The sequence below is a fragment of the Biomphalaria glabrata genome, chromosome 13 (genome assembly GCF_947242115.1).
Source record: "Biomphalaria glabrata chromosome 13, xgBioGlab47.1, whole genome shotgun sequence".
In the NCBI taxonomy this organism is placed as follows: Eukaryota; Metazoa; Mollusca; class Gastropoda; family Planorbidae; genus Biomphalaria; species Biomphalaria glabrata.
This window is the reverse complement of record NC_074723.1, coordinates 3497596-3520217: the sequence shown is the minus strand read 5'-3', so window position 1 is coordinate 3520217 and position 22622 is coordinate 3497596. Positions and strand designations below refer to the sequence as shown.

Sequence of the window (22622 nt, the reverse complement as noted above, 5' to 3'; positions counted from 1 at the left end):
AATAGTATCTAAAGTATAAGTCATCCTTCAAGGTGCTGGACATCTTATTCAAATAGTATCTAAACTAAAGTATAAATCATCCTTCAGGGTGCTGGACATCTTATTCAAATAGTATCTAAACTCAAGTATACGTCATCCTTCAAGGTGCTGGACATCTTATTCAAATAGTATCTAAACTAAAGTATAAGTCATCCTTCAAGGTGCTGGATATCTTATTCAAATAGTATCTAAACTAAAGTATAAGTCATCCTTCAAGGTGCTGGTCATCTTATTCAAAAAGTATCTAAATTAAAGTATAAGTCATCCTTCAAGGTGCTGGACATCTTATTCAAATAGTATCTTGTTGATGTTCAAGGGCTGAGCCGAAGGCTCTTCAAGCCCTAAGTTTGAAAAAAACCCTGTTATGTTATGCCATTTATGTAACGGTCCCTTTGAGGAACAGCGCATGGATGTGGGACGTGTTTGTGGGGACTTTTTTACGTGCAAGAGGTTGACTCTCATCTACCCGTGGGCATCCCCACGGGAGTTATGTTTCTCCATTCATTTAGCCTAGCTACCCCCTCAAGTAGCCGTTTCCACCCAGGTGCCACGATGAGGCAGAACAGCGTACCCGGGTCAAATAGTATCTAAACTCAAGTATAAGTCATCCTTCAAGGTACAGAGGAGGGAGCACAAAAATTTAGATTTTATGGCACATGGGCACAATTTAGGCCATGCTCTGCCCTTAGTTCTTCAAGGACTCCATCCTCTAATCAACAAGTACAGTAGGAAGATATACTTTTTACTGTTTAAAGGTTTAAATAAGAACAGCTGGTGGCCAAGAAAAGTGGAGGGATTTGGTTAAGCACACTGTCTTAGCACCCATACAATGAAAGTCAAGTAACAGACAATGATGATGATGATAAAAGGTGTCCATGACAAGATACTTTGGTGTGGGGTGGCTGAGTGGTTGGCTTTTGAACCAGGGGTCCTGAATTCGAATCTTGGTGAAACTGGGATTATGAACTTTAGGATTTTTAGGGCTCCTGAGTCCACCCAACTCTACTCGGTACCTGACTTAAGTTGGGGGAAAGGAAAGGTGGTTGGTCTTTGAGCTGGCCAAAGATACCCTGCACATTAACAGTTGGCCAAAGAAACAGATGGTCTGAAACGGGAACTTTACTTTTTGACAATAAAAATAGATGGTGAACTCAAAGACTATTTTGTACCTGCAACAGAGAATTGACACCTTCTAGATAAGCTTGAGGTACTTGGGCAAACTCATGCATCTTGACATCGTCCAGCTCTCCCTCTGACTGTGGCGCTGCTGCTGCAGAGTAGTGATCTCCATCGGCTGTCAAATGGCTGAGAAGATGCTCAAAGGACACAATCTGAAAACATACAGAACACTCAGTGAAAGAAAGCAATAGGAAGGGTAGTTTATGTCCAGGTGTGAGCCTAGGCTACTAAGTACCAATATTGTTTGTTTGTTTGTTTTACATGTTTCGGATGTTCCTTCAGAGTTGAATATAGTTTACTTCCTAGCACAAACCTCCCGCAGGACGACGGGGGATGGGAGCGGGCAGGGTTTGAACCCTCGACTAATCCAAACGATAGTCCAGCGCGCAAACCACACGACCAGGCAGCCATCCAAAAAATCAAAGTAACAACTAACTAACTCAAGTGATAGAAGCTAGAACATTATTAAGCATTCATTGCATCTTCTTTTAAATCCCAGACATTACTTCAAGAAGACAAGTCCTTTAAAATTAATTTTTGAATCTTTCCAGCTTATGGCATGCTCAGTGAGCTAGGTCTAATCTCTTTTAAGGACATGAGAGGGGAGGGTGTATCTGGGAGAAGGTTTCTGTGCTTATCAACCACACACTACTAGAGTTGGGTTTCGAACTTGAGCCCCCTTGAGTGGTATCCAAGCGATTGATGCCCCTCAGCCTCATGTCAAGTATGTTAATCTAGTCATGCTTGTTAATTAAAGAGTTAAACTCTGCTAAGTCATTGGTTTTCCTGGCTGATTCAGGCAACCCATTCCATGCTCTAATGGCAATAAGGATGGAGCTCTTTATGACATTGTCCTAGTCTACGAATAAGAAATATGCCTTTATCTTTGTGTCTTTCTGAGTATTTTATTAAGTTATGCTTTGATATTTTTAAGGTATAGTTTAATGTTTTATGCATTATTTATTGTTTCTTTACTTTATAGTTGTTAGTAAATAGCTCAAACGTAAGTCTCACCCATCAGCCCAGGTTTAAGTCACAACAGATAATGATTTACCATTCAGGTTCATAACTCAGACACAAGTCTCACCCATCAGCCCTGGTCTAAGCCACAACAGATAATGATTTACCGTTCAAGTTTATCTCCTAGGCAAATAAAAAACATTGCTTTGCTTACCACAATTTTGGCTTGAATTCTGAGCTGTCTCAAGAATGTGGACAGTTTTTTCTCCTTGATACCTGTGTTCTCAGACAGGGAATTTACACAGAGGAACACCCGTAGCTGGGTGTGCTTCTTCCAGCCACTCTGCATGGTCAGTATACAGGCCAGCTGCAGCATGAAAAGACACGAGTTGTCAAAGTAGCTTGCCGTGTCTGGGCGGAAAAAGTTGACGGGCCAGACATCAATGAACAATTTCTCGTTTGACTTGAGAATGTTTTCCTTGTTCAGCAGCTGGAAATTGCGGCATAAAAAGACACTCTTCTGAAGTTTGAAGGCATCCTGAATAAGGCCAATGTATTCATTCACTGTAAGATGCCTTTCCCCATTTGATCGAGGTAGCTTAAAATAAGATTCAAAGTCTTGCTGACTGCTATCAATAGATCCAAACAACTTTCTCTTTCTGATTTTAGTTTTGAGAAGAGAATCTGTCGGCATGGTGTCGTCATAGAATCCAAAGCAGACGGTGTTGACCTTCATACCACCCAGGCCAGATAACCTTACCAGCTGCTGGAAACCCTCGGACACACTGCTGGAAAGGGTCAGCTCAACAAAGGCTTTGATCTTCATGTGGTTGATAAGCTGCAGCCACTTGGGCGTTTCCTCCATCACTGGATCAGTTGGGTAGTCATCCAGTTTCCCAACTTTGACATGGCCAATGACATAAAGACCTGATTTCTTGATGTCATTGCAGAAGTCCATCAACTCACAACTTTGCCTGGGATTGGACACCATCAACAGTAATTGTGGCCTCCAGAACTTGATATGAGATTTTCGAGGATCAAGTATGAGTAAGTATTTGCGAACCTATAAAAATGATATACAAAAATATTATAGTTGATAATTATACATTTTTAATGTCATTGGGAATTAGGTGGCCAGAAAAGATAACTACTGTCAATTTGTGGGAGAGAACTAGACAAAAACCCATAGCCCAAGATATCGAAAAGCAAAAGTGGAGTTGGGTAGGACACACCCTTTGAAAACCAGCTACCAATATTGCAAAGCAGGCACTTGATTTAAAGAGGAAAGTGGGCAGGCCCAAGCAAACCTGGAAGAGGGCAGTCACCTGTGAGGCTGAGGATACTGGAATGACATGGGAGTAGATGAATAAAGCTGCTCAGAACTAGTTCAGTGGAGAGGTGTGGTTGCAGCCCTAAGTTCCCCTGGGAGTTCACAGGATTAATTCAAGTACGTCATGTCAAAACCTTACAGAAAATCTCAACAACTAGTCCAGACATACCAAGTTTATATATATTATAGCTTTTATATAGCGCTACTTTCATGAATATAGCATGCTCAGAGCGCTTTGGTCCAATCTCATTAGTGGACCAGTGGGGAGGAGGGGGTATCTAGGAGTTGGTTTTCCGTGCTGCCTTTAGGCGCTCAGTCGAACCTCGAGCCCCCTTCTAGGTAGCCAAGACAAGCCAAGTTCAAGCGCACTTAGCCTCTCGACCATGCTTCCCACAAAAATAAAATGTTTAATAGTAGACAGATATCTTTTTTTTTTTTTTTTACATGGAAAGTCCTTAAGAACAGTTTTTACAAGTCTAATTTAAATTTCTATATTAAATTCAAATGTGTACATTTTTGGGGCGAGGTGGCTAAGTAGGGTCCTGGGTTTGAACCTCTGTGAAGACTTGGATTTTGAATATCAGGATTTTTAGGGCTCCCTAATCCACCCAACTCTAATAAGCCCCTGACTTTATTGGGAAAAGTAAAGGTGGTTGGTTGTTGTGCTGGCCACATGACACCCTGAATGACTTTAACATCATCTGCCCTATAGATCGCAAGGTCTGAAAGGGGAAACTTTATCTTTAATACTTTATAGTATGACTACACACCACACATCTCTAACTTTTTGTGAACACATTCTTGCGGACAAGTTGCAAGCCCATGTAAACATAACAACCAATACAGTAAATTATCTGAAAGAGAGGGGGTTATATTTTAGATAACAAATTGACCTTAACATTAGAAACGTACCTGGTGAAAGATGAGAGCCTGACTAATGGATGCCCAGGTGGTTGGCAAAGTGCGGAAATGCAGAATGATGGCCAAGATAAGCATCAAGACTAATGAAATACTTGTGTAGATGGGCGAGATCATGAAACACATGATCATACAGCCAATGATGCCAAGCGTACAGGTGTGCCAAGAAAAGTAGTTGAACGTTGGCCTGGAATGGAAGACAGTTTTCTTAACTCTCTCTCCGTAATTATATTTCCATGTTCCAATGGAATTATTCATTTTTGCTCATTTGTGTTTCACGACCATGTTATGATTAAACTTCAATAACTTTTTTTTTGTATGCAATCAGGATATGTTATACAAGGTATATAATTACAGAAGAATGTGTGCTCTTTTTATATAACACAAATTAAAGTTTATAAAACCAAAAATTAATTTAATTTCGTAGGGTCAAATCAACGTTGGTATCGTCAGTTAGGAGTGAATGAGTTAAGAAACAGAATAAACAATTGTCTTTGTCTACTGTATGCTGAATTTTTTTTAGACCGAGCGGTAAAGCGCTTGGGTAAGAGTGACTAAGCAACAGTGACTAGATCAAGTTCTACTGACCTGAAATTTGGAGCTGATGCCAACTCTAAAGCCAAACATGCCAGATTGACTGAGGCATAGGACAACAGGAAGAATACAGAGACAATGGGAGCAATAGCGTTTAACTTCCCCACGAGTAGGACAATCTAAAAAAAATATACAAATTTTACAAGCTTTCAAAATCAATTGCTAGTGACTGTAAGTTAACAAAATGCAATAAAATAGAAACATTTATTATTGTTTTCAAAATTATTTTTTAAAATCATATTTTCTGTAATTAGTACAAAAATACACTTAACGTAAGGATAAGAGAAGTTATTTTAATTTTAACGTAAAAACCTGATCTTATTTTTTTAATGAACGAACTACAAAAGCCTGTTATCAGCTTCTGAAAGAATACTGAATTAATAAATAAAAACACTTCATAAATATAAAAACAACATTGAATTTATATTCTCTTCTTTTCATTTTTCTTGATTACTTATTAGTTACAAATTAAATCCTTTAAGAGTAAAGGTTTAAAATCAAGTTCATTAATAACCAGCAATCTATATGCCTACCTGTGACAGGAACCAGGTAATAAAAACACTGATCAGTGGGTTACCACTCTTTGTTGTGATAGTTGCTGGCTTCAACAGTGACCCTGGACACACACACGAGACACACAAATCAATTGTAGTTACACTTAAAAGAGTTCAATTTAGTACTTTCGAATTTATACATAATTTTGTACTACCAAAATATTTATAATTAATGAATCTAGATGTCCAACTGAGAGAGAGTCTGGTAATGAAATAGTTGAAGTAAAAGTATGCACACATTTGTGGAGAAAATCTGAACTAAACAACCACCTGTAATGAAAAAAGTAAATGTTCCCCTCTCAGACCTTGTGATCTATAGGACAGTTGACATACGGGTCATGTGTTTCCGTGGAGCATGGTTAACAAGGGTGACATGTGGCCAGCACAATGACCAACTGCCTTTACTTTTCCCCAACTAAAGTCGGGTACCCATTAGAGTTGGGTGAACTCAGAAGCGCCCAAAGATCCAGAAAGTAAAAATCCCGGTCTTCACCAGGATTTGAACCAGGGCCCCACCAGTTTGGAAGCCAGGCACTTTACCATACAAGCACCTATATAAGATGTATTAACATTTGTGCAAACACTAAAAATCCAAAAAAGGTATACTTTTTATAGCTTTTATATAGCGCTACCTTCATGCTTATAACATGTTCAGATCGCTATGGTCTAATCTCATTTGTGGATCAGTTTGGGGGGGGGGGGGGGGGGGGGGGAGTTTTCTGGGAGAAGGTTTTCCATGCTGCCTTTAGGCGCCCAGTAAACACAACTCAGCTAGAGTCGGGTGTTGAGCCTCGAGACCCTTCATAGGTAGCCAAGCCAAGTTCAAGCGTACTTAGCCTCTCAACCACACTTCTGGTCTTCACTAGAATTCGAGCCCGGGATCCCTCCCCGGCAAGCCCAATGCTTTACTGCACAGCCACAGCACCTCATAACAACAACTCGTGCACTTACAAAACAACTGATCATTTCCAAGAGCTTGTAAAATTCTAGAGCCTCCAATCAAGTTTCCCAGGGATGCAGACAGCGTAGAAGCAAAAATGCCAATGACAACAAATGGTTTCCAAAGATTGACTTGTTGCAGGAAAACATAATCATTGATCAGAAGAAATCTGAAAGTAAAAGAAATCCATCACAACTCATTCCCATAAGCCTCACAACAGTTGGGAGAAAGAAGCACCGGATAGATCCAAATGGGGAGCAAGCATAAATGAAGGGTCCTGGATTGCAGATGGTGTACACACCAGAAGTAGAAAGAAGGGGGGGAAAAAAGCTGCAGCATCTGGTATTTACTGTTCCCCAACCTGTGACACAGCTGTGTGACAAGGATTGGTCTCTTTCGTCACATAAGTTACATAGAGAGATGTACAGACAGAAGTAAGCCAGTAGTGAAAAAATAATAATTTCTGGAAACAGAAATAATTTAGTTTGTAACTAGCCAGAATAAAAAGTTTTACAACTCAAGACTCGTTATCTAATTTTGACTTTAATTACTCAATACTTGTTAGAATTTTCTAAACATTAACTTCAGAAGCTAACTGTTATATCAAGAAACATGAGACATCTGTATTCTACCCTATTTACTTCTTCTCTTCTTATTCTAATAAGATGTCTTCACAAAATTTCAGTCACAGCTTGGTGTGCTAAGACCGTAATAAAAAGTATTAATATTTTAGTTTTCCAAAGATGAGGAAAGCTTCATCATGTGTCAACCTCTTTGTAAGCCTTGAATTCATGTTATGTATGTACAGAGAAGGATAAATAAGAAAGTATTCTTTCAGAACATGAGATTTATAGGGTGGATGATGTAAAGGTTATTTTTTTTCTTTGGCCTACAGTTAATGAGAGTGTCATATCGCCAGAACATATAGACCATCCACATTTACTTTTTTTTTAAATAGCTTTTATATAGCGCAAATTTCATGCTTAAAGCATGCTCAGAGTGCTATAGTCCAATCTCCTTTGTGGACAAGTGGGGGTATCTAGGAGAAGTCTTTCCGTGCTGCCTTTAGGCACTCTGTAAACACTACTCTGCTCGAGTTGGGTGTCGAACCTTTAGCCTCCTTGCTGGGCAGCCAAACCAAGTTTGAGTATACTAAGCCTCTCTGCCACACATCCCACAAATACTTTCTCCAACTAATATCTGGTACTCACTGAGATAGGAACCCAAGACTCTCTGGCCTGGAAGCCTAGCACTGTTAAAACACACCCCATAAGATGGAATAATATTCATGGTCAAAAGTTAATACACAAACTATGAACTTTGAAAACAGTAACCAACCTTGAGCATGATCCTGCGATTAATGTGGTCAGAATGAAATATGTACAAAATGTGAAGCAGACGGCTGACAGTGTACCTCTAGGTATAGCCTTGGACGGATCCCTCAGCTCTCCTAAAAAAAACAACATAGAAATCAAATGACCAAAAAATCTTTAATTTTTTTTTTTAACATTTGATTTATGTGAACACCAAAGTGTTAAGAGAGAGGAGGTTACAAAAAAAAAAAAAAACAAGAAAGGATGCAAATCATACCTGACATGTTGGCCCCATTGAGAATTCCAGTGACACTGCTGAAAAGAATAGCAAAAACTGTGGCATAGTTCATCTGTCTGTCTGTACTGTAATCAACTGTGTAGTTGTCTAACAAAAAAAAAAAAAAAAAAAAAAAGATTATCGAAACCCTAAAATAATGAGTTTTAATTCAGTCATACTTCACATGATATGATATACCAATATAAATCAGTGCATGAGAAAATGCTTCTTAATTAAGGTTAAAAGTATGCAATTACAAAACATATGCAAATTATTTTTTTAAATAGATGTATTTAGAGCTCCACATGAAGCTTTTGCACTGATTTCAAGCAAGATGAATTAAATTTACAAATTAAACTTACAACATTGTAAATAGGATTTGAATAATGTCTTAAAAATGTTTTATGTATGTTATGTTATTTACTACACAAAACATTTGCAGGACCATAAATACCTAACAGCTTTTTTTAAAACAATAAGTTGTTGAGATTTAACTTGACAAAAGGGCATACAAACTACATAAAAACAATCATCTTTTCCACAAAGGTTGCTAAAAATCCAGCCTTCACTTAAATAAAGTTGAATTAGTAGTTCTCAGCATGTGAAACAAACACTTTATCAAGGCACTTTGTACTCATAAAAACCTAGATTGTACTCATTATAAAACCTGGATAATACAATTCTGCACTATAAACTTATCTACTCAAGTTATGGAGTTTGACTTACTAAACAGATTCTCTCGGAATGTGGTTGCACTAAGGCCAGTATAATTTCCTGTAATTGTATTATTTTGATTCAGGTTTGACTGGTTCGGATAAATATACTGATTATTGAAGGGAATATCAATCTGCAGTCGATAGTTTTTGGCAAATATGCTGATCATCACAGATAAAGTGCACACGACAACAATCTTGAAACAAAAAATAGAAACAAAAAAATACATATTTTAAAAAAAAATATCTCTCAAGGTATACAATAAATATAAACACATAAAACCCAAGTTTAAGCTTCTTTCAAATAAAGGCAAACATTGCTTAGTGCTTGTCAATAACGTAGGAAACATAAACTCACCAGTAAAATAGCAGCAGAGGTTCTGGCAAACATGGCACCTCCAATGAGACAAATGATAAGACAAATAAATAAAGAGACCGTGGAGTAAAGATACTTCCACCAATCAGTGTCGTTGGGCAGCCCATGATCATTGCCTGTAAAACTTCCTACAAAAACAAAATATAAATGATACGTGATGTATACTCTTTATACTTTTTTTAAAATAACATTCTGAAATGAAACTCTATAAATTTCCATTGTGTAATTAACATAGTTCTATTTTAATCATGCTTGAAAGATAATATTTATCATCTTGTCTTAAAAATACATATGTTAATTCAAAAAAGAAGATGATTAGGTCAATCTAGTTATGTATGTTAACTAATGACTTAAATTTTAGTGGCATATATACGATTTTAATAAATCAGTGACTAAGAGATAACTTCAATAATATATATTCTAATTGATTTTTTTTTCTGAATCTAATCTTTTTTTTTTTTAAATGATCTAAATTTCCTTCTTCAAGTTATGTTTTTGAAAGAAACTAGAAAGGTAAATTAGTAATCAACAATTTTGTAACATTTTTTTTTCCTAATTTCTAACTAAGTTTAAGACTGGTTTACTGATAATTATTAAAAATATGTAATGTCTACACCTCGAGAGTAGAATGAAAGAATGAATAAATATAATACCACTAACCTCCGACTCCAAAATTTTCCAGAACTCCTTCCACAAAGCCAACAACATAAAGGGCACACGATAACACTTGCGCAACATAAAATAGAAATCCTATACTCCCACCAAACTCTGGACCTAAGGCTCTGCTTATCATATCTGAACAGTTCAGTTAAGAAACTCAAGACTTGGAAACATGTTTTAATTGGTGTTGTAATCTGTTGTCTGGACAAAAAAGGGAAAACAAACAACACGCCCCTATCAGTCCTTGCAATCTACAGGATATCCATGATATAAAGCTCATCTGTTTCTATGGCCCCATATAAAAATAAAGCCTTTAATGTGCTTGTTAATCCTCATTGCATTGACTGCTTTTCAGATCTACTTCAACTCTAAAAATAATAAGCTTGTATTGTACAATGATTTGACAAAGAATAAAAAAAATGGTAAACTATTCAAGAACACTGTCTATCAACTAAACTACAAACTGTGTTTTCGATAAATATTATTAAAAAGCAAAATTTGTAATTATCTTTATATTTTTCTTGACTTAGGAATCCCTATTAAGACTTTGGGAAACAGGGGCGTAGCTAGGAATTTTCCATCGTTTGGGAGCCTGGGGGGTTGACTTCTTAGGGGGCCTCTGCATTTTGCATAATATTTAATTTTTTTAATGTAAAAAAACAACAACACTCATTCAGGGGGCCTTCCAGGGGGATTTTCAAATTCCCCCCCCCCCCCCCAACCCAGCTACACACTGTCAGGAAATATGGTCAGAAAAGAAAGCCTAGTTTAGTCTTCACACATCAATTAGAAAAAGAAATGTAAGAAATCAAGGTTCAAATAAAACCCCCACATTTGTTATTGTATGGTGTGTGGAGTTTAGCCTGAGGTGCAGCAATACATACAAAAAGGATACAGTAAGCACCGCCACCTTCCATTGCTCCATTGGTTGAAATGGCACAAATGGACAAGACAGTCATAATCAATATGAAGTAGGCCAGAATGAGTTGAGAGTATGTTTCCAAGAGACCAGCTTGACCAACAACAAAACCTGAAATAAAACAACATATATATTGTTATAAACCTGGTGGTGAGACAGATAGTGCTGTGTGTTTTGAGACTACACAAATTGCCCCAGGCCAGCGCTAGACGAGTGACGAGTGACAGTACACGCCAGTTCGACAAGGACCTGTGTAGTAAATGCTATGCACTCAAGTCACTGCGAATGTAATCAAGCTAGTGGTCAAGCAATGGTTCTAGAAGGCCAGTACAGGCCCTATACAAGAGCGAGTGTGTTAGAGTGAAGACACTTCACATTACCTCGCAATGTGACCAGTACGAGGCATAGTCAGAACCAACACGGTGTGTGAAGTCAGTCCGGAGCAGAGGCTAGGTCTTTGAACAGTCAGTGTAATGTTGTTGCCAACTGTACAGTATTTGTGATGTATTTGAAATTAAACCGTTACTGTTATTTTGGAGCCCCGAGTTGTGAGGTTCTTCAACTTCGTTGTGTTGTGTGGTGCAGTTTGCAGAGAGCATGGATAGTAGAGATTCGTTATATATATATATGTAATATACATTAACAGGAGCTGTGTCATATTTTTGTAAGAAAATTTTGATAGCCATCAGCTGAAAGTTGTTACCCTTCAGAAAAATCTGACAACATGAAAGTAAAAAACTTTCCTTTTGTGTGTACATATACAATGTATAGCTGGTCCCCAGAAAAAATGAAAAATGATTTCTTTTCAAGTTATTCTGAAATTGGCTAAAGTAATCAAAAGTGCCTTACATGTTCCTAAAGAAAAAAAGAAATGCTGCCAAGGGAGATTACAAAGCTTACTTTCTAATGTTGGTGTGCATATATGTAATAATTTCTATATCATTGTATGAAGAATATAAGATGATGTGTTTTACAGGTAGAAGAATTAGTCCTGATTTACTCAAGAAATAATTATGTTTTCTTGTTTGCTGGTCAATAATATATATGTTAGGGTCCTCCCTTAGTGGTATACACAGGAATGTCTTGTTTGTGTATACACAATAATGTGTATACACAATAAACATCTAGATATAAACATGTGTAAATTTAGACTCGAAAAAAAAAAAAGTTACACTCGTCATAGGGGTGGTAAAGTAAAAACACTAGTTCCAATAGTATGAGAATATAGATATATATAATGAAAACACATTAATTAAATGCTGCAATGGAAAGAGCAGTAAGATCACTGATTCTCTCTAGACAAATTAATCTTTTGACTAACAAATATTAGCAATTACAATTATCTCTACAGGAGGGCAAGGAAACTATTATTAACCCTTTCCGCTTAAATTATGCTATGTTTGCATATATAATACTCGTGTTCATGAGACTACTCAATTTACTCCATATGAGCTTGTCTTTGGCAGGAAACCAAAAGGTCCTTTACAACTATGGGCAGATAATATGTTGGATCTAAATAATTTTGAAGAATATCATTCTTGGATAGCCCAAACCAATCCAGAAATTAAGACAAGGCTTAAAATTAACATGGACAAAAATTTAGAAAGGCACAGAAACTTAAAAAATAGAAAGCTAAGAGAATAAAACATAGGAGATCAGGTCTATGTAAAAATTGAAAATAAATACAGTAAAACTAAGAATGAGGGTCCATATAAGATAATAGGTAAAATAAATAACAAAGTAAATAATGTAGATATGGATGGAAGAGAATATTCCCTCAGCATAGATAAATTAATCAAATTTGAAACTAGAAAAGTACACACTTGTTGAATAACTGATGTACAGATTATTCAGACAGATACAGAAGACAGAGAAATTATCCAGGAAGAACACTATATAAATACCATAACTGTTACCTCTAACACTAGCTATTCAGAAAAGGAAAACAAAATTTAACAATGAAATATAATGACATTATAACAGAAAAACCAGGTTGTACTGATCTAATAAACCATACAATAAAATTTAAAAAAAATTTACTGTGCAGCTCATACTCTTTCATGCACAATCAAATGTCACCTAAGGGTGACAATGACCTTTACATCCTGCCCTACAGATCGCAAGGTCTAAAAGGGGAGCTTTACTTTTTTTTACTGTTATACTATTACAGATATGTACTAGGTGACCACAGGTGACCACAGGAGAAATGCAGGTCCAAAGAGATTACAAGTTGACAAAAATTCTGTTAAGAGCAACTATAGCCTGTAATCAATTCATGGTGAGATTGCATCTTTTGTGTGATTATGTAGCTTTGTTTTATCAATGGCTTTGTAATATTGAGGTGGTTTAGAATGAAAAACTTGTTGAAAAAAATTAAGCTTAACAGGAAGAATTGTGTTTCTTCAGTAAAAAAAAATCTATCTAATCAACAACAAGCTCATGAAGAAATATACTCGACATTGGTCAAATGGAGTTTGTTTAGACCAGTACTATAAATATATATCTTACTGAATTTGCATAATATGGTATCCTAATCCTAACCCAAACTCAAGTTATTTTCAATATAAGCTTAAGTTTATCTACCTTTTAATTTAATTGCATCACATGACTATAAGCTCTATGGATTGTTCACAATGAATTGGGGCTCATATCCTGAACTATTTTTAGCATGGAAGGTCTTTTAATTGAGGGATGATCAACTTAGACATAAGTGGTTTTAATTGTGTCACTATCAGCTCATAGGTCAAGGGCTAGCATCATAGACTATTGCTGCAGGCTATAACAGTAAAGAAATGACCAATTAGACTACATACTTGATTTATTAGGATAGTTTTCAAGAGAAATATTAGTAAGTGATAAGGCGGAAAACAGATTTTCCATTGAAAATGCATTTTTGTAGTTCAATATTCATTTTCTACATAAAATAGACCATCCATGTAAAATTTGATTTACTGCTGGATAGATCTATGTTTATGGAAGCTTCATTAGCAAAATGTTTTTGAAATACATTTCTTTTTCTAATCAGCTTTATGTTATGGCCTCTAGGCTCTTGCACTTTAGAAAACTGTCAATCTCAGATACCTTCTTCTTTTGCTTCACAGTACTATTAAGGGTGATGGCTGAGATGAATAAATGACATAAATATCAATAAGCAGTACAGTGCTGCTGTGTCCAAAACATGAAAATTTAAGTTTTACAATGTTGATTTAACTTTGGGAATACATTTTTTTAGTGGAAATAATTTATATAATCGGACCACCAGTAAAAAATTATTATTTTTTCTTCAAAACTTAAGGTCTTTAGACAAAAAACAAACAAACAAACAAAACAACAACAAAGGACTGCATTTGTCTAATATATATAGTAAGTCACAATTATTTTAGATAGACAAAGGAACATAACAGTGATATATAGTTTACTTTGACATTGACAATTTTGACATTTTAGACTTATTGTTTTATAAATAGCTTGGTTGGCTAGTTTGACAGATAACTTTGTAAAATAGCTTCAAGGTTTGATAATAAAAGAAAAGGCTGTGCAAGAGAAACCCTGATATCTGAAGTAAATCTCTTTGAATTGTCCCCAAAAGGACTTTTATTGCTGGAACCCCCCACGATTTCTTCCGGCCTGACCCTTTGCTTGGTGCAGAGATTTACTGGGGTATCAGCATCAGCTTATCTGAGCTAACGATAAAATGCTCAGACATCCAAGGACACTAATAGATGGTTGAATCATTCTAAGAAGGTCTTTATTCCCTATGTCAATCCTGATGCAGTCCCAGCTGCGATGGGCAGGTCACGTCTACAGAATGGAAGACCACCGCATCCCTAAACGACTCTTGTATGGCCAACTAAGCGAAGGAAAGCGCTCGCAAGGTGGGCAAAGAAAGCGCTCGCAAGGTGGGCAAAGAAAGCGCTTCAGGGACACCCTCAAAGCTTTTCTGAAGGCGTTCAGCATAGACCCTGGCACCTGGGAGACAGAGGCACATGACAGAGCATCATGGCGTCGCGCTGTGAAAACTGGCGCACAGGTTGCTGAGGAAAAAAAGAACAATGCTGGCAGAAGAAAAAACGCCAGAAAAGAAAGACAAACGACACTAGCTCCAGCTGGAATAACCTGGCCCAGTGTGCGGCCAAACTTTCCGGGCTCACATAGGTCTCACCAGCCACACGAGGAGGCATAAAACCCCAGTGCAAAGCCCTCAGCCCCCTGGATGACAAAGTGGTCATCATCGAACCACGATGGACGAACTATATAGATGTGGATAAAACTAGTCATGGTTCACTAAAGAGAACGAAACAAAAATTCTGCTGTCTAATAAAGAATGGCATAGTTATAAAACATTCTGAATATGAATGTCCACTGCGTCTAATTATGTAAACAAAAGTAAATTCTCAGCAAGTAATTAAACAATTCAAACCAACACCTGGCATAAGATTGTCCTTTTATGTGTTTAAAAAATATGCTTCCATTATAATGGAAGCATATTTTTTAAACTCATAAAAGGTTATGGAAACAAATTTTTAAAGAAACAAGGTTACAAAGACAGTTTGTGTGAAAACTTAAACTCAAAATCGGTCCTCAAAGTGGTCCAACGAGGCAGGTAAAAAGGCAGGTATCAATATTTTCAGAAAGAACATCAGAATTAAATTATATCAAAGACAAATGACAGAGAAGAATGGAGAAAGAAGGTTGACAGATGTTGTGTGGTGCCCCTGCGGTCCAGCAGACCAAAGGATAGGTAAAAGTGAATGTAAAGTTAAATGCAAACCTGGCCTAACTGATATCTTATAATGAATATCTATTCTAATTGATCTAACTTTTTTGTAAAGGGTCAATCTCTTATTCAAAGCCTCAAAAAAAAAAATTCCTTTAGTTAAGTGCTCTCCGACTATAAGGTCATGTGATAATATGAAATGTCCAACTTATATACTAAATAGATTTTTTTCTCTTTAAAAAAAGTAAGCATTATTTTTGGGTAAAATGTAGTAGTTAGTATATCAGAACTTACATAACGTAGCAATAAAAATGTAAATAAAAATTTTTGTTAACAAAAAGTCTAAAACCATTAGTATTAATGTGTTAAAAATATGGTAAATAGCCATCTCCCCTACTAAAGAGCCATGGGTGTTTGTTACTATTAATAGTAAATGTTATAAAAGTGAAGTATTTTTATGAAAAAACTGTTAACATAAATGATTTAAAATGATTTAGAAAAGAAAAAAGTAGCTGTTGCATCAGAACTTTGAATGGACTAAAATATTATGATGTTGGATTTTCACTATCTTTACTAGTTTATGAGATCTAAACGGGATGGACGGACGGACAGACATTTCACACAAAACTAATAGCGTCTCTTCCCCTTTCGGGGGCCGCTAAAAAATGGTGGAAAGGAAGTGTAAAGAAAAAACAGTTGGGTATCACCCATTGTAATAGGTGGGAATGGTATCACATTTCTCCCATCCATCTTAGTGGTGCTACAGCCCATGGAGGGCCCTGGCCTGCTTTAGCACATCTCTCCATTCAGATCTATCCTGTGCTTTACATCTCTGTGCACAAACATTCTCCCACATATGATAAATAAACAACCAGTTCCACTTTGGTGTTTGTCAAAGCTGTTGTATGTATGATGATAAAAATTAAAGAATCTTTATTTCTTTAAATAATAACTGTGTTTAAAATCAAATGAGAAATTGTGACATTTTCAGAAGGTAGGTCTTAATTATTATACCATTGTCTTGTTTTTACTGGATTTAAGATCAGGACATATATTTTATTTATTTTCATTCTTTTATTAAAACAAAAAAGTCTTTTTTCAATAGCCTGAAAAATGTCATAATGCACATTTTATGTACATTTTATCAAAAATATTTTTTTGTAATTCTTATGGTGATTGCTCTGTTAATAATGTTTCTTTTACTGTTTCGGATGTTCTTTCAGAGTTGAAGATTATTCAGTCTATCGGAGGTGACACTGAAGAACTGGGAGGCAGCAGAACTTGTGTTTAAAATGAAAATGTGCAATTGTGTAAATTCAGATTTAATACTATCACAGTCATCTGCATTGATACGGCCAAGCAGAACCAAGATGCTGAAAGTGGCATATAAATCATTTAAGGAGCTATCAAAATCTTGCAAAGGGTATTTGAGCTTTTGCCATTTTAAACTCTGGCAAATAGCATTCTTTAATGGAGATTTTTCAACGAGTTTGAGAACTGTTGTCAGCAGAAACTTTCTGCTTTCCATGTAGAAATTTAAAACATCACTAGTGCTGGCTTTAGTTATAATTTAGAAGATTTTTGGTGTCTCAAATCTACAATAAGCAGTGCTGCAACATAAGTACATTCTTTGAAAACAGCTAGTGTTTAAGTCTTTGCTAAAATGACTGAAGCATGCTCAAGAAGTCTTGGGCCATAAAGCATTAAAGGGCAACCAACAATAGTGCATCTGATTGATATTTTTTTTTTAGAAAAGGTTGCAAAATCTTTGCAATTGAGATGAAGCTTTCAATTTATGCAAACAGCCTTTGAGGTGCTCAAAAGACTTTGTGTTGTTTGCCTTCTTATCAGTAATATAAAACTATGAATTTGTTGGGTTACTAGCTTAGCTGTCGGCGTAATACAAGTAACAGTCACTGAAACTATGGCAGCCCTTTTGACAAATACAGCAGCCATCTGAGTTACCAGACTCGCTTGTGCTTATCGGATTTCAGATGCGATTTAAGTGCTGCTTTACCAATGTTTGAAATGATGATTTGTTGTTTGTTTTTAAAATGATAACAAAAAGCTTCAGTGTCACTGATGGATGATTTCTGAAGCCAAGATTTGTAGATCTAGAAATCTAGATTCAAGATAGATCTAGATTTAGATCTACATCTATTTCAAGCCACAGTCTGGCAAAGTGCATTAAACGATGTCTCGTATTTAAGCATTTTAATACAAACTAGGTTATAGAATAGCGAATAGATTGGTAGATCTAATACATTTTTTTCTGATAAATAAGATCTACGATTCTTGTATAAGACTAGATCTAGATTCTAGATCTAGCTTAGACTTAGATTGAACACAGTGCCACAGTACTAAGATTATATCTAGATCTAGGTCACTAGACTAGACCTATTTATTAACTTGCCAGTGCACAGAAGTAATAGATCTATGATCTAATAATGAAGCCCAATGAAAATATAAGGGCACAAAATGAAACAGGAAAAATTAAGATATGTAACGTAATTTTGATGAAAATCAACGTGATCAGTGAAAAATCGATCCTGAGTATAACAATACTAATCAATATAAATAGATTAGATCTATCTATTGCCAAGCAGCAGTAAACACATTCTGCGCAAACTCGGAAACCCTATAATAAAGGCTAATTTCGAATTTATTTCCGCCACGATGGCCCATCCGCTGCAACGGTGGCGAAGGAACATTTAAAAAATATTTTTAAAATTAAAAAAAACAGCCTTAAAACTTACCTCCTCTAAGAAACAACAGAGTTGAAAACATTGACAAAGCTATGGGACAAAATACTCCTGCAAACGTCCCCAGAACTCTTTGAGATGCACCAGATGACTCGAAAATTGGTCTACCATCCTCTCGTCGTATAGATGAAATACTTAAACTTCTTTGAAAACGTTTTAGTTTTTGGTTTAAGTATGAATTACCACGATTAGCAAAACCAGATATCGGTGAAATCAATAAAGGAGATCGTTCTGAATCCGAATCACTTGCCTCGCCTACATTTTCAACATCATCAGTTTGTGTATTTAAACTCATTTTTGTTGCAAATAAAGTAAGTCAATCAAATAGATTATTCCATAAGCTGGTAGTCTAGATCTATAATATAGATAAAAGAAAAGACAGATCTAGACTAGAACTAGATTCTAGACTCTAGTTCTAGATATCTAGACCTGGAAGGTGGATACTGTTTACTTTCAGCTACGAGACCAAACTAACATCCGGTTTATTGATAATAATATTTTCATTTTCAACACAGACTGCACTCTTAAATAAACATAGAAAGTTGTAGATCTAGCTATGTGAATGGGTGATAAACTTTGACAGTGATAAATAAATAGCAACATATTTCGCTGTGAATTTCTATTCTATTTTGAAACTTCTCATGTGACTAAAGAGACAAGTGCTCCTTCCTTGGCAGAATTTAAATCATTTCTTAACATGCATAACTAGATTGACCTAAGAACACGCGATTTTATTTAAAATCCACTGAAAAGTTATGCAACGCTGGGGCTGACCAAAAATACTAATGAAAAGATTACGGGGAAAATTTGAGTTTCACACAATCTCAGATGCGGTTCCCAAAGCGTCCGCAACAAATGTTTGTAAAAATGTTTTATATGTTTTGGATCTCGAAGTTCCATCAGAGTTGAAGATAATCAAAATTTACTTCCTAGACCAAACCTCCCGCAGGACTGGGGATGGATGTGGGCAAGGTATGAACCTGGGACCATCGACAAGTCCGAACGACAGTCCAGTGCGCATTCCGCATTACCCAACGTTAATTTGTTTGTAATAAAATGCTTTGCTTTAAGAAAAGTAGCAAGTGCATCAGAGCTTTAAATTACAAGCTGCAAAATATCATTAGGCTAAATCTGATATATCCTTTTGTTTTTAATTTTCGAGATGCAAACGGGACAGACGGAAGGACATACATATTTACCCCACAAAACAAAAATGCGGCTTTTCTCCTTTAAAAGATATATAAACTAATTGTAATGTACTTGTCTTTTTTTTTTTCAGAGAAAGAGAGTAAGAAACCAGTACCAAAACTTAAGTATATAATACGTTGTATAAGCTGCCTGGTCGTGCCGTATGCGCGCTGTACTGTCGTCCGCTGCCATAATATCCCCCGTCGCCCTGCTTGAGGTTTCAACTAGGATGTAATTTACTTTCAACTCAGGATGAACATCCGAAACATTTTACAAAACAGAGGCCTACCCACAATGCTCAAACATCATCACAAGAGGAGGTAACTTAGTAACTAAACCTAGTCATTTTGGGATTGATTGGAGCGGAAAGTGAGGCTGACGAGTGCTCCAGACAGAAATAAATTTAACAATATTTTTTTTTAACATTTTTTTTATATTTTATTATTTGAAAGCGTAATCAATTAATTATTTTGCATTATCTACGTTTTAATAAAAATAGGTTACCATGTCTAATTAAACTAAATGATACATTTAATTAAGATTAATTTAATTTAATTTTTCATGGTATAATGTAATGGCTGACCTCGACTCGCACTGACATAGATTATTTCCACAACGAACTCAAGTTCGGGTTAATACCAAAAATTAAACACAGATCTGTGCAGAAAAACACTAGATTTTTACGTTTCGTTTTCCAGGGTAAAACAACTTGAGGGGGAAATGGTTAATTCGGAAAGTTTTGTCACATGACAATGACACACAGCGAGAAAAACCCGCAATGTAATCAAACAAGAATAACTTTCTCATTTTTTGTTGTTTTGTTTATTTGTCAAACAAACACCTAGATCAATGCTCTATTTATGTAGGCCTTTGTGTGTGTATGTGTATAAAATCTGTAAAATCTCTTTAAACTTATTTGGACATAAGTGTGTGTAAAACTGTACGTAGGCCTATGTGATATGGAGAGTCTATGTAGCCTAGGCTAAGGCTTACTCCAGATCTATGCGTAGCCTTTATTATTAGCGTCATGTTCAAATACGAATTTAAAAACAAAACACAACGATTCCCGTTTATTTTCCAGTTCGGCAGCAAATTTGCAACAAAAATAATAATAATATGTAAGAATCGATGTTTTTAATTTAGTCTAAGCACATCACTAATGAGGAACTTTGGAAAACAAGGCCGGATTTAAGGGAGGGCAGATGGGTTTACAGCCCAGGGGACTCAACAAGTAAGAAGCCCCCACAATAGAGGAAAAAATCCATATTTCGACGGGTCAGTAACATTTTTCTTTGCGTTTCTACCAACAATCCTTTAAGTCTTACAGTTAGCAACACTGTTGTAGTTAAAAAAAATTTTTTTGTGTGAATAAATTATGCATATTAAATAGTTGTTTTTTTTTTTAAACGAAGGAAATTAATTTTTATTTACAATCTCTTTCTTTTATAATATGGTATGCTTTTAGATATGCGCCTAAATATTGTGTAAAAAAGTGCATTTTTTTAAAATTAAAGATTTCGAAAAATGTAGGGGCCTCCACACAAAAAAATATGCCACGAGGCCTCCACATAATTAAATCCGGCACTGGTGGCAGAGAATAAAACAGCAGCCCATTGAAGATAACACCCTTCAAATGCACTGGAGATAGGCCACACATTTCGCAAGCATCCCACATCACAAAGCAAGCATTCACCTGGAACCCCAAGGAAAGGGGAAGCGTGGATAACCTAAGAAGGGACGGACTAGCTGTGCCGGCAAATGCCCGGTGGACTGGTGCCTAAATGGGCCGGTGAGGCTACCAAAGGGACCACATTAAATGTCAGTAAGCCCCGTAAACGAGACCGGCCTTTTATAAAAGATCTTTACAGACTATACTGTGTATACTTTTTTTTTCGGTGAAGTATTCGTATATTTTTTTACATATAAGTCCATATTCTTTACACTAGTGATCCAGTCGATAGTCCCTGCAAATTAATTATTATTCATTTTTGTTTTAAAACCAGGAGAGCAAGAAATGTGAAACAAATTAAGTTTAAAAAACAAACTTTAAAAAAAACTTCGTTTTTTATTGAATGATATAATGCATTAATTATTTTGAGTCAATCGAGTGTTTTATTTTTTAATTTATTTTTAACTCTTTCTCTCCTAACTGACGATACCAACGTTGATTCCACCAGAATGTGGTAAATAATTACGGAGAGAAAGAGTTAATAGATCTAGATTCTAGACTAACGATAATAAATGTGCGCGATTTTTGGAAATATTTGTATCAATTGCTTTTGTTTAGGGCAACTTTCATGGTTATAGCATGCTCAGTGGGGGATGGGGGGAGGTATCTGGAAGGTTTCCTTGCTGACTTTTCAAAAGAGACTTTTAAAATAGTAAAATTCCAACTCGAGCCTCCATGATAGAAAGCCATAGTGTGCTACTGAGCTATTCAAGTACTAACAAAAATAGAAGGTTCATTTTTGTCTAATGGTTGATGTTAGCTGGCTGTACTTGTTTGTCGGGGTTAGATTGAGCGTCGCCCGCCGCCGATTTAGTCTATTTTCTATATTAGGCCTAAACAAAATTAATTACGACTAATTGATTAAATAATAGTAACTTGTTGGACTGATTGATGTGTAGTCATCGACAATAAAGAATTATGCAAAAGTTTCAACTTGATCCGTGAACGAGAAGTGGGAGAAATAACACGTAAAAGATTTTCCCCAGACAGACTTACAAACACGGGTAGGCCTAAATATAAGCTCGGTAAAAAAAAATAACGCTACTTACCGGTTCGAAGGAATAAATGACTAGCGAATTGACCCAATGCAACAGGGGCAAATACTCCAGCAAAAATACCAAGAGATCTCCCAAAGTCTGAATCATGAACGGGCGTGATGCTGGGAGCAGGCGTCCTAAGCAAGAAACATTTGGCTTTTTGGAAGAGTGATGGGGAAGATGTTAATGGAATCCTTTCCATACTCTCAGAGTCATCGTGCATCAGAATCGGTGTGTCGTCCAAGTTGAGGTAATCATTGCTGCTCATATGTGGAGGGGCGCCATTGTTGCTGTGCATCATGTGCACCCCAGTGGAGTTATAGTACATTCTCATTTTCGATGTCAAAATTTGAAAACTGGAGAGAGAAGGTTACATTACATTTAAATGGATTTACTCTTCTGTTGGAGATTTTTACA

The 22622-nt window shown here is 36.1% G+C and overlaps 1 protein-coding gene across 3 annotated transcripts in view; it reads right to left on the bottom strand.

Moving 5' to 3' along the window:
* Window positions 1–22622, bottom strand: part of LOC106061846 (solute carrier family 12 member 9-like) — a 32000-nt gene that overhangs the window by 4783 nt on the left and 4595 nt on the right. For 2 of the 3 annotated variants that reach the window (XM_056007956.1, XM_056007957.1), the window contains exons 2-14: window positions 22218–22561; window positions 10749–10883; window positions 9854–9988; window positions 9176–9321; window positions 8831–9014; window positions 8105–8212; window positions 7853–7964; window positions 6526–6683; window positions 5554–5636; window positions 5015–5139; window positions 4421–4613; window positions 2393–3241; window positions 1209–1370 (exon numbers count right to left, since the gene is read on the bottom strand). In XM_056007956.1, coding sequence (XP_055863931.1) covers window positions 1209–1370; window positions 2393–3241; window positions 4421–4613; window positions 5015–5139; window positions 5554–5636; window positions 6526–6683; window positions 7853–7964; window positions 8105–8212; window positions 8831–9014; window positions 9176–9321; window positions 9854–9988; window positions 10749–10883; window positions 22218–22561 — 2734 coding nt within the window. Of the gene's footprint in view, window positions 1–1208; window positions 1371–2392; window positions 3242–4420; window positions 4614–5014; window positions 5140–5553; window positions 5637–6525; window positions 6684–7852; window positions 7965–8104; window positions 8213–8830; window positions 9015–9175; window positions 9322–9853; window positions 9989–10748; window positions 10884–18245; window positions 18724–22217; window positions 22562–22622 lie in introns of those variants that run through there. The other variant, XM_056007958.1, reaches the window with a different exon arrangement.